The following is a 15,509-nucleotide window of genomic DNA, read 5'->3' as shown; positions in this document are numbered from 1 at the left end:
ACAGTGATTCAAATGGTGGGTATGTCAGTTTGTGTCCGACACCAATACCAGTTTCTGAGAAGGTGCCAGTTAATCTATTCTATATAATACAGTATCAATGGTACCGTTAAGCTGCGTGGCCGCACAGCGGTCTGGCGGTCCCATGCAGGCCGCTCACCAGATTTTATGTGGGGAAAACCGTGTCTGCGCAAAACCTTGAATGGGCAGTTAAAGGGCCCGTGCACCGAAAAAAAAGAGGGAACATTATACAGTAGGGGTTCCTTTGAGCAATCTCATTGGCCAGTAGTAATCACATGACCTTCCATGTCTTCTCGATGCTATTTATAAGCAATTGCATCATCTCATTGTGATCGTGTAACTATTCTGGTTGTGCTGCATTCTAGAAATCTCATTGGTTGTAACTACTCATGTGACCAACCTCCATTCCACATTTGATTGACAAGGCTCTGGATCAACACCAATCAAGGAGTGGCAGCCAGAAGCGATTCTTCAATAATGGCTCATTAATATTTGTAACCATACAACCATTTCATCGAGTCATTTGGCCCATCAAGAAACTCCACTAACTGTTCTACACCCACTTCTACTGGCTCTATTATCCCAATATGTCCTTCCTCTGTGAACTCATAGACATATCTGCCATTTCATTACTCTCTACTACAACCTTGGTTCTTTCATCTCTTAGCCACTCTACTCCAAATATCCAAAAAAAAGTGGTGTAGTACAGACAGTTGAGAAATATATAAATACATATAGTCTATACATATAATTGTAATATATTAAGTATACTGCCCTTGAGAAAAAAATGTCAATGAGCAATGTCACAGGAGATCAACTAGTAATTTACATTTATAAAAGCATTTTATCACATTGAAACATCTCAGATTGCTTCACACACTGAATTTCTTTTGTAGTGCAGTGACGTGTTTAGGCCAACAGTTGGACTTGGTTAAGTTCACTTTCCAAAGGTAGAAATCCATCCAAGCTGGCATTTTAGAGGAACTACTGATGATCCAATTGTTTAAATATGGATAGATATGCAAGCATTGAAGCTATGATGCAAAAGGATTGACTTTTTTTTAAAGAAGCGATAGTTTCGTGATTCTCCCTGTAAATAATCTAGGCCTAATTCGAATGGTTTGAAGAGGCTGCAATCGAAGTTGCCAAAGATTGCTGAAGATTTATTTTCAACTCACAACATTGTTGTGTCTAAGCAAGATGTGCACTAATTTAAAACAAATGTTGTAATCAAGCATACATTATAGGAATCAGAGTAACAGTTCCTGTTTTTATGCTATGTTTGCAGAAAAAATGTCATCAATTGCTTTGTCATGGAAACTCTGTAGTTTGCATCGTTAAAAAAAATGAAGCAATACTAACCCTGCCACTGCTTAAAATAAGATTACTCAGTAAATGTGTAGAATCTGGATGAAAAGAGTGCAGCAGCAAAATTATCAGTACTTTAATAGAGGTTCCATTAATTAATTTACCCTGTAATTAATACAAGAGGGACCTTAGAAATGTAAATTGTACAGTTGACACAAAGGGCCAAAAGTAAAGAGTATAATATGTATGCCTGTACAGAAATAAAATTAGAAATAGAGAATCCCACATAAACACACAAGTGACACCAGCATTATCGCCCTTTCTGCTACAGTTGCACAAAAACCTCCCATCCAAATGTGAAATGATAATAGAGAAGGTTGTAGAACTGATTTAAAAAGCAGTCAAAAATGTCATGAGAAAAAGTACACAGAGTTCCGATGATAGCTCAGTGGATAATTGTACCAGGTGATGAGGTACTAAGCCAAATAGCCCAAGAAGATCACATGTTTGACCTCTCACCTGTGCTGAGTGAACCAATCTCAGCAGGGCAACAGTGGAGCCACTTCAGTTAGTCTTAGCATCATGGGTTAGGGAGGGAAACAAAAAGCAATTCTTTCCATCCCTGATTCCAGTCCAGTAACCTGTGCTGAAAGTGCCTGCATGTGGATATTGGGTGAGAGCAGAGTTGCGTTTGACTGTGATGTTATGCCATTTTCTAAAAGCACAGCAGGACTGACTCTCCTATGCTTGCATCTTAAGAATTATTACTTGGGTAGGATATTATAACGCAGTACAAGCTGCTATACTGAGGAGATGGGCGGGTGCAGGGAGTAAATGTATAAAACTGGAGGAGAAAATATAAATCAGTAAGAAGATTAGCAAAAGGTTTGTTAGTAGCTACACAAAAAAATCATATGAAGAAAAAAAAGGCCAATTAGGAAAAAGTAGGGTGTAAGCAATATGAAGTGAAGCTTCCGAGTCCCCCGAGACTGGGGCATCTGGCAGCAAAAGGTATGCTGTGAATCTCTGCTACCTCATCATTGGGAAGAGTGGGTGCAGAGACCAAAGTGTCTTCCTGAAAAGCAGGCACCAGCTGATGACAAAGCTGAAGTTCCCCAGAGTATGCAAAAGTTTTAAAGCTGACGTGAGGGCGGAACCTCCTTAGAATTGACATCACCTTCACCAAATGTCACTGTAACCATAATATAATATTTGCATTTATATAGTGCCTTTCATATAAAAATGACTCAATCTACTTCACAGAGGGAAATACCTTTGAAACGGCCACTATTGTTACGTAATACCTGGGATGGCAGGAATGACGTATGAGGAGAGATTGGGTCAATTGGGCTTATACTCGCTGGAGTTTAGAAGAATGAGAGGGGATCTCATTGAAACTTATAAAATTCTGACAGGACTGGACAGACTAGATGCAGGAAGGATGTTCCCGATGGTCGGGGAGTCCAGAACCAGGGGTCACAGTCTAAGGATAAGGAGTAGGCCATTTAGGACAGAGATGAGGAGGAATTTCTTCACCCAGAGAGTGGTGAACCTGTGGCATTCTCTACCACAGAAGGCAGTAGAGGCCAATTCATTAAATATATTCAAGAAGGAGTTGGATATATTTCTTAAGGCTAAAGGGATCAAGGGGTATGGGGAGAAAGCAGGGACAGGGTACTGAATTTGGATGATCAGCCATGATCGCATTGAATGGCAGAGCAGGCTCGAGGGGCCGAATGGCCTACTCCTGCTCTTATCTTCTATGTTTCTATGTAAACTAACGCAATAGGCACAGTGACAGCATTATCCCATAAATTTTTGATCCAGAGGTCAGAGTGCTGCAAACTTACCCAAACTAAATTACCAAACCAAGATGTGAAAATGTTGTTTTGCTTTTGTAAAGACATTTTGCACCAGTTCACAATGTTTGAGTACTTTTAGTGTTATGCAAATTTGCCTTAACAATTAGGCAGTTCCTAATATTGTTAAAATAGGTCTATAGTGTAAAGCCTATTTCTAAGTTTAGTTAGAATGTAATGCAATGTGAACTTACCTGAACATAGAAACATAGAAGATAGGAGCAGGAGTAGGCCATTCGGCCCTTCGAGCCTGCTCCGCCATTCAATGAGATCATGGCTGATCATCCAAATTCAGTACCCTGTCCCTGCCTTCTTCCCATATCCCTTGATCCCTTTAGCCTTAAGAAATATATCCAACACTTTCTTGAATATACTTAATGAACTGGCCTCCACCGCCCTCTGTGGCAGAGAATTCCACAGGTTCACCACTCTCTGGGTGAAGAAATTCCTCATTTCAGTCCTAAATGGCTTACCCCTTATCCTTAGACTATGACCCCTGGTTCTGGACTCCCTGGCCATCAGAAACATCCTTCCTGCATCTAGTCTGTCCAGGCCTGACAGAATTTTATAGGTTTCGATGAGATCCCCTCTCAATCTTCTAAACTCCAGTGAGTATAAGCCCAATCGACACAATCTCTCCTCATACGTCATTCCTGCCATCCCAGGTATCAGCCTGGTGAATCTTCGCTGCACTCCTTCCATGGCAAGAACGTCCTTCCTCAGGTAAGGTGACCAAAACTGCACACAATACTCAAGGTGCGGTCTCACCAAGGCCCTGTACAACTGCAGCAAGACATCCCTGTTCTTGTACTCGAACCCTCTTGCTACGAAGGCCAACATACCATTTGCCTTCTTAACCGCCTGCTGCACCTGCATGCTTACCTTCAGCGACTGGTGCACAAGAACACCCAGGTCTCTTTGCACTTCCCCTTCTCCCAATCTATTGCCATTCAAATAATAATCTGCCTTCCTGTTTTTGCCACCAAAGTGGATAACCTCACATTTATCCACATTATAGTGCATTTGCCATGTTTCTGCCCAATCACCCAACCTGTCCAAATCGTACTGGAGTTTCACGACATCCTCCTCACAGCATACCCTCCCACGCAGCTTTGTGTTGTCTGCAAATTTGGAGATATTACATCCAATTCCCTCGTCCAGATCATTAATATATATTGTGAACAGCTGGGGTCCTAGGACCGATCCTCGCGGTACCCCACTAGTCACTGCCTGCCACTCGGAAAACGACACGTTTATTCCAACTCTTTGCTTTCTGTCCGCCAACCAGTTCTCTATCCAAGTCAATACCTTGCCCCCAATCCCATGTGCCTTAATTTTGCACGCTAATCTCTTATGCGGGACCTTATCGAAAGCCTTCTGAAAGTCCAAATACACCACATCCACTGGTTCTCCCTTATCTATTTTACCAGTTACATCCTCAAAAAATTCTAGTAGATTAGTCAAGCACGATTTACCTTTTGTAAATCCATGTTGACTTTGTTCGATCCAGTCACTGCTTTCCAAGTGCTCTGCTATTACATCTTTTATAATGGACTCTAGCATTTTCCCCACTACCGATGTCAAGCTTACCGGTCTATAATTCCCCGCCTTTTCTCTACCACCTTTTTTGAATAGTGGGGTAACATTAGCTACCTGCCAATCCATGGGTACCATTCCAGAGTCTATCGAGTTCTGGAAGATGACCAGCAATGAAGATCATGGTTCCTGACTGGTAGATAGACTTGGTTATTTCAGAAAACAGAACGACAGACTATATACAACAATACTCACAACCCCGTGATAATGAATAGGTTTTCAGTTGTTGCTCTGCTCTCTCTGGACTCTCTCGAGTTTCTCGAGACTCTGTCTCTTGAATCGCTCTCTCTTCTCTGTCCCTGTCTCTCTCGTCTCTTTGTCCCTATCTCGAGTTTCTCAGTCTCTGTCTCTTGAATCTCCCTCTCTCTCTGTCCCTGTCTCGAGTTTCTCAGTCTCTGTCTCTTGAATCTCCCTCTCTCTCTGTCCCTGTCTCGAGTTTCTCAGTCTGTCTGTCTCTTGAATCTCCGTCTCTTTGTCCCTGTCTCAAGTTTCTCAGTCTCTCTGTCTCTTGAATCTCCCTGTCTCTCTGTCCCTTTCTCTCGGTTTCTGTCTCTTGAATCTCCCTGTCTCTCTGTCCCTCGAGTCTCTCTGTCCCTGTCTCTTGAGTTTCTCAGTCTCTCTGTCTCTTGAATCTCCCTGTCCCTCTGTCCCAGTCTCGAGTTTCTCAGCCTCCCTTTCTCCGTCTCTCAGTCTCCCTGACTTGAGTCTTTTTATCTCTCTGTCCCCAACCCCCTTTAATGCCTCCCACGTGATCTGTTGCCCATGATTCATGCCACCCTGATCTACGTGATCTCTGCCATCAATGGTGGTGCATGGCCGTCTTCTTCTGGGTTCATTTTAAGTGGCTGGTGCACTCTACATGACCCTGACTTTTTGGACATGATGAAGCGTTTTGCTACAGGATAACATCAAGGCACCTCAGGAGATGAGTATTCTGTCTGTGCCCACAAATGCAAATTACATAATCAACCCAGGAGTACATGGGCAGGACCTTCAGGACTTCTGCCTCCTCCAGTAGAGGAGCAGAAAGGTTTTGAAAGTAGAACTGGGCCCACAGCCATCAAGCGGTGCGACACCAAGGAAAGACAGAGGCCATGATTTCTGATAGGGGGCAACATAACTTCTGGAATCTCAGAGAAGCAGCATATAGTATATTAAGGTGTACAACATGTGGATCTGCCAGGATCAGATACAAAGAACAAACATGGCAGTTCAGTGAGGGAGTAAGAGATCAGCTGAAGGACCAGAGGCCTAGATCAGATCAGCACTGGAAAGCCAGAGCTAAAAGGTGGGTGGAGTAAAGGAGGAGCAGAATAATACACAATGAGCAAAGAATTAACTTAATGGAAGCCCTGCAGGAAGCTAGAGTAATGGTAGAATTGAGACAGTTATGCAAAGGACAAGAGATTCTGGGAAAAGGCTATTGAGGATACAAAACCACAAGAGGTCATGTAAATGCATCAGAGTAGGCTAACATGGTCAAGCAAACTTGGAGGGTTACAGGATAATCCCTGGATACTTTGTTGATCTACAGACCTTACTAAAAAATTAGAAATATAATACTGCTGATTATTGGCAGCCACTCTGTGCATCAAATGGTTACTTCATTCCCAACTCTGAATTATGGATTTCTCTGGCGAGTCACACTATTGAAAACTTTATTGAGCTCAGAAGTCAGTATCTATGATGCAGTTAAAGCTTCTGGCTCACCTAACATCAAAAGAAACCAAGGTCTTGAAGAAAGTGCCACTGTTGTCAGGATATTGAGGTAACAAAGGAGTGTTCAAACACAGGTTTACAGATAGGACAAAAGCAAAATACTGTGGATGCTGGAAATCTGAAATAAAAACAGAAAATACTGGAAACACTCAGCAGATCAGGCAGCCTCTGTGGAGGGAAAAACAGAGTTAACGTTTCAGTTCGATGAAAGGTCCAGCATTTTCTGTTTTTATTTAAAGATAGGATAATTTTCCAAGAGGCCTGTTGCTCAAGGGAATAAATAGGATGGAGATAAAAGGGGCATGTTTTCAACATACCATCTGAGTGTAACATCACTCGGTATTGGATCGGCCACTCATTATGAAACTGCCTGATTTTCATTTCCATTGATTTCAGTAGGTTCTCTAACAGGCAGGCGATCCACTCCGACAGATTATCGACTAAACCGTGAAAGTGAAAATTACCCCCAAAAGGACTAGTCAAGTTCAATATTAATACTATTTCCTCATAATGGAATGGGCTGAATAGAGAGGACAAGTTAATAGCAAAGTAAAGCACATTCGCAGAGTCATTTAGAAATTCAGCTTTCAGATTCCAGAGGTGAGGTGAGAGGGACAGCCCTTGACATCAAGGCAGCATTTGACTGAGTCTGGCATCAAAGAGACGTAGTAAAACTGAAATCAATGGGAATCAGAGGGAAAACTCTCCACTGGCTGGAGTCATACCTAGCACAAAGGAAGATGGTTGTGGTGATTGAAGGTCAATCATCATAGCCCCAGGACATTGCTGCAGGAGTTCCTCAGGGCAGTGTTCTAGGCCCAACCATCTTCAGCTGCTTCATTAATGACCTTCCCTCCAACATAAGGTCAGAAATGGGGATGTTTGCTGATGACTGCACAGTGTTCAGCGCCATTCACAACTCCTCAGATAATGAAGCAGTCCATGCCCGCATGCAACAAGACCTGGACGACATTCAGGCTTGGGCTGATAAGTAGCAGGTAACATTTGTGCCACAGAAGTGCCAGGCAATGTCTATCTCCAACAAGCGAGAGTCTAAACACCGCCCATTGACATTCAATAGCATTACCATCACCAAATCCCCCACTATCAACATCCTGGGGGTCACTATTGATCAGAAACTTAACTGGACCAGCCACATAAATACTGTAGCAACAAGAGCAGGTCAGAGGCTAGGTATTCTGCGGTGAGTGTCTCACCTCCTGACTTCCCAAAGCCTTTCTACCATCTACAAGGCACAAGTAAGGAGTGTGATGGAATACTCTCCACTTACCTGGATGAGTGCAGCTCCAACAACACTCAAGAAGCTCAACATCATCCAGGACAAAGCAGCCCGCTTGATTGGCACCCCATCCACTACCTTAAACATTCACTCCCTCCACCACCGGCGTACCGTGGCTGAATTGTGTACCATCTACAAGATGCACTGCAGCAACTCACCAAGGCTTCTTCAGCAGCACCTCCCAAAACCGCAACCTCTTCCACCTAAAAGATGATTTGGATGAGGGAACCAAATGTAATATTTCCAAGTTTGCTGACGACACGAAACTAGGAGGGATTGTGAGTTGTGAGGAGGATGCAAAGAGGCTTCAAGGCGATTTAGACAAGTTGAGTGAGTGGGCAAACACATGGCAGATGCAGTATAACGTGGATAAATGTGAAGTTATCCACTTCGTAGGAAAAACAGAAAAGCAGAGTATTATTTAAATGGTGATAGATTGGGAAATGTTGATGTACAGAGGGACCTGGGTGTTCTTGTACACCAGTCACTGAAAGCAAACATGCAGGTGCAGCAAGCAGTTAGGAAGGCAAATGGTATGTTGGCCTTCATTGCAAGAGGATTTGAGTACAGGAGCAAGGATGACTTACTACAGTTATAGAGGGCCTTGGTGAGACCACACCTGGAGTACTGTGTGCAGTTTTGGTCTCCTTACCTAAGAAAGGATATACTTGCCATAGGGGGAGTGCAGCGAAGATTCACCAGACTGATTCCTGGGATGGCAGGACTGTTGTATGAGGAGAGATTGGGTCGACTAGGCCTGTATTCACTAGAGTTTAGAAGAATGAGCAGGGATCTCATTGAAACATATAAAATTCTGACAGGGCTAGACAGACTGGATGCAGGGAGGATGTTTCCCCTGGCTGGGTTCTCTAGAACGAGAGGTCACAGTCTCAGGATACGGGGTAGGACATTTAGGACTGAGATGAGGAGATATTTCTTCAGGGTGGTGAACCTGTGGAATTCTCTACCACAGAAGGCTGTGGAGGCCAAGTCACTGAATATATTTAAGAAGGAGATAGATTTCTAGACACAAAAGGCGTCAAAGGGTATGGTGAGAGAGCGGGAATATGGTATTGAGATAGAGGATCAGCCAGGATCATATTGAATAGTGGAGCAGGCTCGAAGGGCCGAATGGCCTACACCTGCTCCTATTTTCTATGCTTCTATGTTTCTAGAAGGACAAGGGCAGCAGACGCATGGGAACACCACCACCTCCAAGTTCCCCTCCAAGTCACACATCATTCTGACTTAGAAATATATTGCCGATCCTTCATCGTCGCTGGGTCAAAATCCTGGAACTCCCTACCTAACAGCACTGTGGGAGTACCTTCACCACACAGACTGCAGCAGTTCATGAAGGTGGCTCATCACCACCTTCTCAAGGGCAATTAGGGGTGGGCAATAAATGCTGGCCTTGACAGCGACGCCCACATCCCATAAAAACAAATTAAAAAAAATATGGATTTATAAACATTTTCATATTTACACAAAACAAAAGGTCCTGAAAAACAAAAGGATTATGTCTTGTCAACATAAATACATCTCTTGTGGCTTAAAATTCTGAGGTTTGGAACAGAAAAATGATAAGCCAACATCCTAAGAGTATTTGTCTGGATGGAGGAAAGACAGATATCTTGAATAAGCCATGAAAAGGAATTTAAAAGTTTTACAAATATCCCAACACTACATACAGGAGAAGAGTTTTTGCAAATAAGTAGTAAATTTTGTTAAAGCAATTCAAATTATTTAAACCTCAATTTTCAAATCACCATAAAGGACACTATTCTCAATGTTTGCGTAACCTAAGAAATGGAAACACAATTGGATTTCCTAACCAATTAATATAAATCAAAGAGATTGAATGTTTCAGAAGTAGATCAGATGGCTAGTACACAGCATGTAATTAGAAAATAACAAAACTCCTTTCCATGTCAGAAGTAAAATGCAACTGTCATTTGCATTATGTCTAAGAATGCTAATTGTAATATATTCTCACATTACCATTTTTCTGCACAATGAAGTCACGGATCTCCTTAGACCGAGAGAGATTCCCAAAGACCCGGGCAGCCTCCAAGATTGCATCCATATTGTTACACAACAAAAGCTTCATCATCACTACAGAACAATAAATTAAGATATGGGTTATTGAATAAAGAATTAAGTTGCAACTTTTATACAGTAGAATGTGGCTTGTCAACCACACCTTTAAGTTGACCACTTTCTGAAAATAATCTTAAACACTGGTAGTGTCAATGGAAATGATGTCCGCTTTGATATTCAGGAAGTCGATCGCTTCATTTCATTTCAACCTCTGTTTTTGACCTTGCTGAATCAATTGTTTCGATTGATGTCCGGGCTCCCAGTTTGGAAACATGATGCTGCTGACTTGTGGACTGGACTATTTGAAGCGAACAGTCCATCAATTAACAGTCCATCCTGTTACTTGTAGCCTCTACTACAGACATTTATGGGAATTGCATAAAATTCATTTCTTTCAACACTTAATTATGAACCAAAACAAAATGCTTTCTGAAGCATCTAAATCCAAGAAACATTGCAATAAATTGGTCTTACTGGGTAGAGTGAAAATGATATAGTGCCGACAAAGGGCAGAAATAATTAGGCATAAACTTTAAACTTGAGTAACTCAACTGTTCAGATTAAAGTGAAAATCAAAGCAGAGTGCATGACAGATATGAGGAAAACAAACACAACTTGAAGGTTAAACCCTTGTGTATGGTTTCTGACTTTAATGCAATTGATGAGGTGTGCTGGCAATCCTTATCCTGATGTGCTTTCTCTGGTTGAAATGCAGCTTTTAATGACTTGGGTTAAGGATCATATGGGTCTGCAGCAGTCAATGGTGCTAGTCATTAAGATACAGTGTACTCCTAATAATTCAGTTATTTCTGCTCCAAAAAATTTGAACTAGCAAGAAATTTGAATTAAGCAACATAAATAAATAGGAAAGTAGAAATTTAGGGGCATAAGATTGAATTATCAGACAGTTTGAATTAAGTGACTGAATTCAGAGAGACTGCGTGTAACAATAGATAGGAGCAACAGCTCACTGAGGAGCACAAGAGTGATGATACTTCAACCCCTAGAGCTACAGACATTAAGAAACAGAAAGAGTAAGAGGGAGGAAAGATACGGGGAAGCCAGCATCAGCAATTGCGTTGGGACTGGTATTCCCAAGTGGACTAATAAATTGTTGGTATATGGTCTTGTGAAGATTCCAGACAAGACTACTCGATACAGTAGCCAAGTGACTCTTGATCATTTTTTATGACATGACATATGATACAATAAGATTTGAACTGTTACAATTATATAAACTCTAAAATTTGAATGATTGTAATTTGCTTTTGTGATTTTAATTGCATGCTTAACTGTTTTTAAACTGTATTTATATTGATATGTAGCACTGCAATTTTAATAAATTTGCACATATTATATGAAGTGCAATCTTCTGATTTTGATCCTGCTAAGTTGACCGTTCTTGACCTGCCCCATTGGTGGTCAACTTCGAGGGGTTCCATGGTATTACATTATGATTATATTGATCAAGCCTCTTAAGCTTGAAAATTATATCTGGTTACTCACTGTTAATATTACCAGTAAGCCTGACATTGCCTGCTAAAATTAGAGGTAGGGGAAAAAAGATTTTCCAAAGAAAATTAAATTAAGAGTAACACAATGCTCACCATGGAATAGATGACTAGCAGCTGCGGCAAAAGGAATAGATAATAAAATACAATCTTTCTTCTAAAACTGACAGTATGACAGGTATCAGGAACTCGCTGTGCGGAGAACTATAAACATAAATGAGTGTTCTACCACTCTGTGTTGTAGCACTTTGGCACAGCAATATGCTACAATACTGGATTGTTTAGCAAATAGAACAAAGACATGCCTACACCAATATGCTGTTCAACAGAGTTGTAAAAGAAGAGTTTACCCATGAAACATAGTAGGAGGAGAAAGTAGGAGGCAGATGCAAGGAAATATTAGTCCGAGTCAGAGTGTGAAACACTCTGGACAGCTCTTGCACATCCCCAAGTGATCAGATCGAAAGCACTGTTGGCTGAGGTCTAAGATCAGGATACCTGTCGAATGTTAAATTTTGTGACACAGACTAAAAGAAAAGGCAAAAAACCTATGAATGCCTCCTTAAGGATAACCTTAACCACAGTGTTGGGGGTAATATATTAGCATGGATAGAGGATTGGCTAACTAACAGAAAACAGAGAGTCGGGATAAATGGGTCATTTTCCGGTTGGCAAACAGTAACTAGTGGGGTGCCACAGGGATCAGTGCTGGGGCCTCAACTATTTACAATCTATATTAATGACTTGGATGAAGGGACTGAGCGCAATGTAGCCAAATTTGCTGATGATATAAAGATACGTGGGAAAGCAAGTTGTGAAGAGGACACAAAGGGCTTGATTTTCCAAGCCCCGAGGAGGCGGGTTTGGAGGCGGGAGTGGTGGGAAAATTGCAGAATCGGGGGGGCAGGAACCCATCCCACCCCGCCTCCGTGCCAATGTCCCAGGAAGCGGGTACCCGACCTGTGCTGGGAGCCGCCTCCCCGAGGCGGGAAGGGGATTAGTGCCAATTAACTGCCTGTTAACAGGTAGTTAACAGGCAGTTTTTGCCTAATCCCTATTTTTAGCCCTGAAGTGTGGGCTGTCCGACGGCTCCGAACCACGCCAAGTTAGCAAGGCGGACCGTCAGTCTGCAGGGGTCAGAGGGGTCGAGATGTCCGTTGTGCAGGTGAGTGATGGGTGCATGTGTGCAGAGGTAAGTGTGTGAGGTAAGTGTAAAGTGTTTTAATAAGTTTTACTTACCTTTACTTTCTCCTGCAGGCTTCCTTCCTTCAGTTCTCGGGAGTCCCTCAGCTCACCGGCACAGAGAGCAGAATGGCCGCTGAACTGTCAAAAGCTGCAGCCTCTGCTTTCTGGTCTGGAGAGATCTCTAACTGAGTCTGAGTAGAAGGACTCACGTTAGAAGACAGATTGTCAGTGGTTGACAGCGTCACAGAGCTGTCAAATGCTGATTATTCATCTGTCAAAAGCTCTTGACAGATGAAATGTCAATCACTGACGTCACCAGTAACCAGGTGTCCCTTAATTGGCCTGCTGAACCTGCTGGGTGGGCTTAACAAGGTCAATCAAGGGAAAATAGCATGGGTTAGCCACAAGTCGATGGAGGCGGGACTACAACCCAAAAAGTGGGAGTCCTGCCTCCAAAAGCTCCCCATTGACAAAATCGAGCCCAAAGAATCTGCAAAGGGATATAGACAGGCTAAGTGAATGGGCAAACATTTGGCAGATTGAGTATAATGTGGGAAAGTGTGAGGTTATCCACTTTGGTAAGAAAATAAAAAAGCAAATTATTATTTAAATGGAGAGAGATTACAAATTGCTGCAGTTCAGAGGGACCTGGGGGTCCTTGTGCATGAAACACAAAAAGTTAGCATGCAGGTACAACAAGTAATCAGGTAGGCAAATGGAATGTTGGCCTTTATTGCAAGGGGGTTGGAGTATAAAAGCAGGGAAGTCCTGCTACAACTGTACAGGGTATTGTTGAGACCACACCTGGAGTACTGCGTACAATTTTGGTCTCCTTATTTAAGGAGGGATATACTTACATTGGAGGCAGTTCAGAGAAAGTTCACGCGGTTGATTCCTGAGATGAAGGGGTTGACTTATGAAGAAAGGTTGAGCAGGTTGGGCCTATACTCATTGAAGTTTAGAAGAATGAGAGGGGATGTTATTGAAACATATAAAAGATACTGAGGGGACCATACAGGGTAGATGCAGAGAAGTTGTTTCCCCTCATGGGGGAATCTAGATCTAGGGGGCATAGTTTCAGAATAAGGTGTCACCCATTTAAAACTGAGATGAGGAGGAATTTCTTCTCTCAGAGGGTCGTAAATCTATGGAACTCTCTGCCCCAGAGAGCTGTGGAGGCTGGGTCATTGAATATATTTAAGGTGGAGATAGACAGATTTTTGAACAATAAGGGAGTGAAGGGTTATGGGGAGCGGGCAGGGAAATGGAGCTGAGCCCAAGATCAGATCAGCCATGATCTCATTAAATAGTGGAGCAGGCTCGAGGGGCCAAATGGCCTACTCCTGCTCCTATTTCTTATGTTCTTATGTTAACAATAGTCTTGGTCTCTGCACAGACTCTTCTGCACCAGAAAAATAGCTGAGAGAGGAACTGGATGGCACAGCAAACTAAAGTTTTATGTATGGGTCAAAGGGTTTGAATCCAGTACATACTGATGCCATTAGATTTATTAAGCTACCACATAAGAACTTATGGCAAAAAAAGGCACATGGAATGAAGGGGAATGAGGTCACATGGATAGCGAGATGGCCACATGGAGGGCAGAAAGGAAGTTCTTTAGACTGTAAAGATATGGTGAGGTATTCCACAGGGCTCTGTGTTGGACCCATTCTTATTTGCTATATACTGTACATTAATGAACTAGATAACTGAAAATTACTTTCAATACTGATTTTGTTTAAAAATCTTTTAACATTAATTTCCCAATAGATCAGTATGATGCCAGATGCTTTTCTATAAAGGATAAGGAGAGAAAAGTGGAGACTAAGAATCCTCTGCCATTCTCAGCATCTCTGAGCAGTCATTTAGAGAAACAAATAACAGGTGCCAAAAAGCCCCTTGTTGTCTCCCCTTCAAAATTGGTGTGAAGTCAGAAAATTACATGTGGGAAAATCGCTAAAGTGAGTTTCTTTTTGAAGAATTCCTGATTGCTTTTAATAGAGATTAGCTTCACATCTACTCATATGCACAATACATTCCGACATACAATCTAATCAAAAATGTCTGTTATAGTGACCCTTGAATTGTGTCCAGATCTTAACTCTTTCCATGCTGAACACTTATATTTGGCCAGCCGCAGAAAGATCCAAAACAAGACTTTGGCATATATCAACTCACCCACCACATGATAAATAAAAAAACAAGAAAAAGTTGAAGAAATCCCTAACATGTTATAATGAATAGCTGTATACTTTTGAAGAAATGCCTAAATTAAACGTTTTAAAACATTTGTGTGAACCATTGAGATTTTGATTTCTTTGCTTCTAGGCAATGTTAGTTGAGGAAATAATAATAAGCATACACTCAGCTATATGCAGCTGCCTGGCCCTGACAGCAGAGTTCTTCACTTGATAGTAAGACAGGTTGTTGATCGTTGCTGCAGCATTCATCATCAGTTCTTCACATTCATCAACTGCTTTGCATTCTAGTTCAAAAAACAGAAAATAGATCAACATATTTTTCACACTAATAGGGAAATAGCTTCAAATCTTAACCTCAACTGACTTAAAATTCAGATATCTTCACATGCATGTTTCATCTGTTCTCAGTTGGGCTACTAGGTGGAGAGTAACAGTTGCAAAAGGTTTCGCCTCATTTAGGGAGGGTTAGAGGGAGCCATAACATAGCTCTTGTCAGCCAATAAGGAGACACATTGATAACTCCTGGACTATTCTTTCCTGCTGACCCAAGGATTTCAGAATATCAGGATCTATTTATATATTATTGAAATTGTATGTCTAATGTGCATTTCCTGTCACAGTTCCAAGTGTTACACTCAAAATGTGTCAAACATCAAAAAATGTATAAAACAAAGTTACAAAAAACAGAAGTTTGACACACAAATGGAATGTC

At 41.8% G+C, this 15,509-nt stretch overlaps 1 protein-coding gene across 1 annotated transcript in view; it reads right to left on the bottom strand.

Moving 5' to 3' along the window:
- The window catches only part of armc2 (armadillo repeat containing 2), a 127,869-nt gene that overhangs the window by 21,627 nt on the left and 90,733 nt on the right, over positions 1-15,509 (bottom strand). The window contains exons 11-12 of the mRNA XM_085998232.1: positions 14,959-15,081; positions 9,802-9,915 (exon numbers count right to left, since the gene is read on the bottom strand). Coding sequence (XP_085854358.1) covers positions 9,802-9,915; positions 14,959-15,081 — 237 coding nt within the window. The remainder of the gene's footprint in view (positions 1-9,801; positions 9,916-14,958; positions 15,082-15,509) is intronic.

This window comes from Somniosus microcephalus, chromosome 9 (assembly GCF_052327205.1).
Source record: "Somniosus microcephalus isolate GS21.2 chromosome 9, FLI_Smic_1.0, whole genome shotgun sequence".
Lineage (NCBI taxonomy): Eukaryota > Metazoa > Chordata > Chondrichthyes > Squaliformes > Somniosidae > Somniosus > Somniosus microcephalus.
The sequence above is the reverse complement of the archived record's forward strand: the minus strand, read 5'-3'. Positions and strand labels throughout refer to the sequence as shown.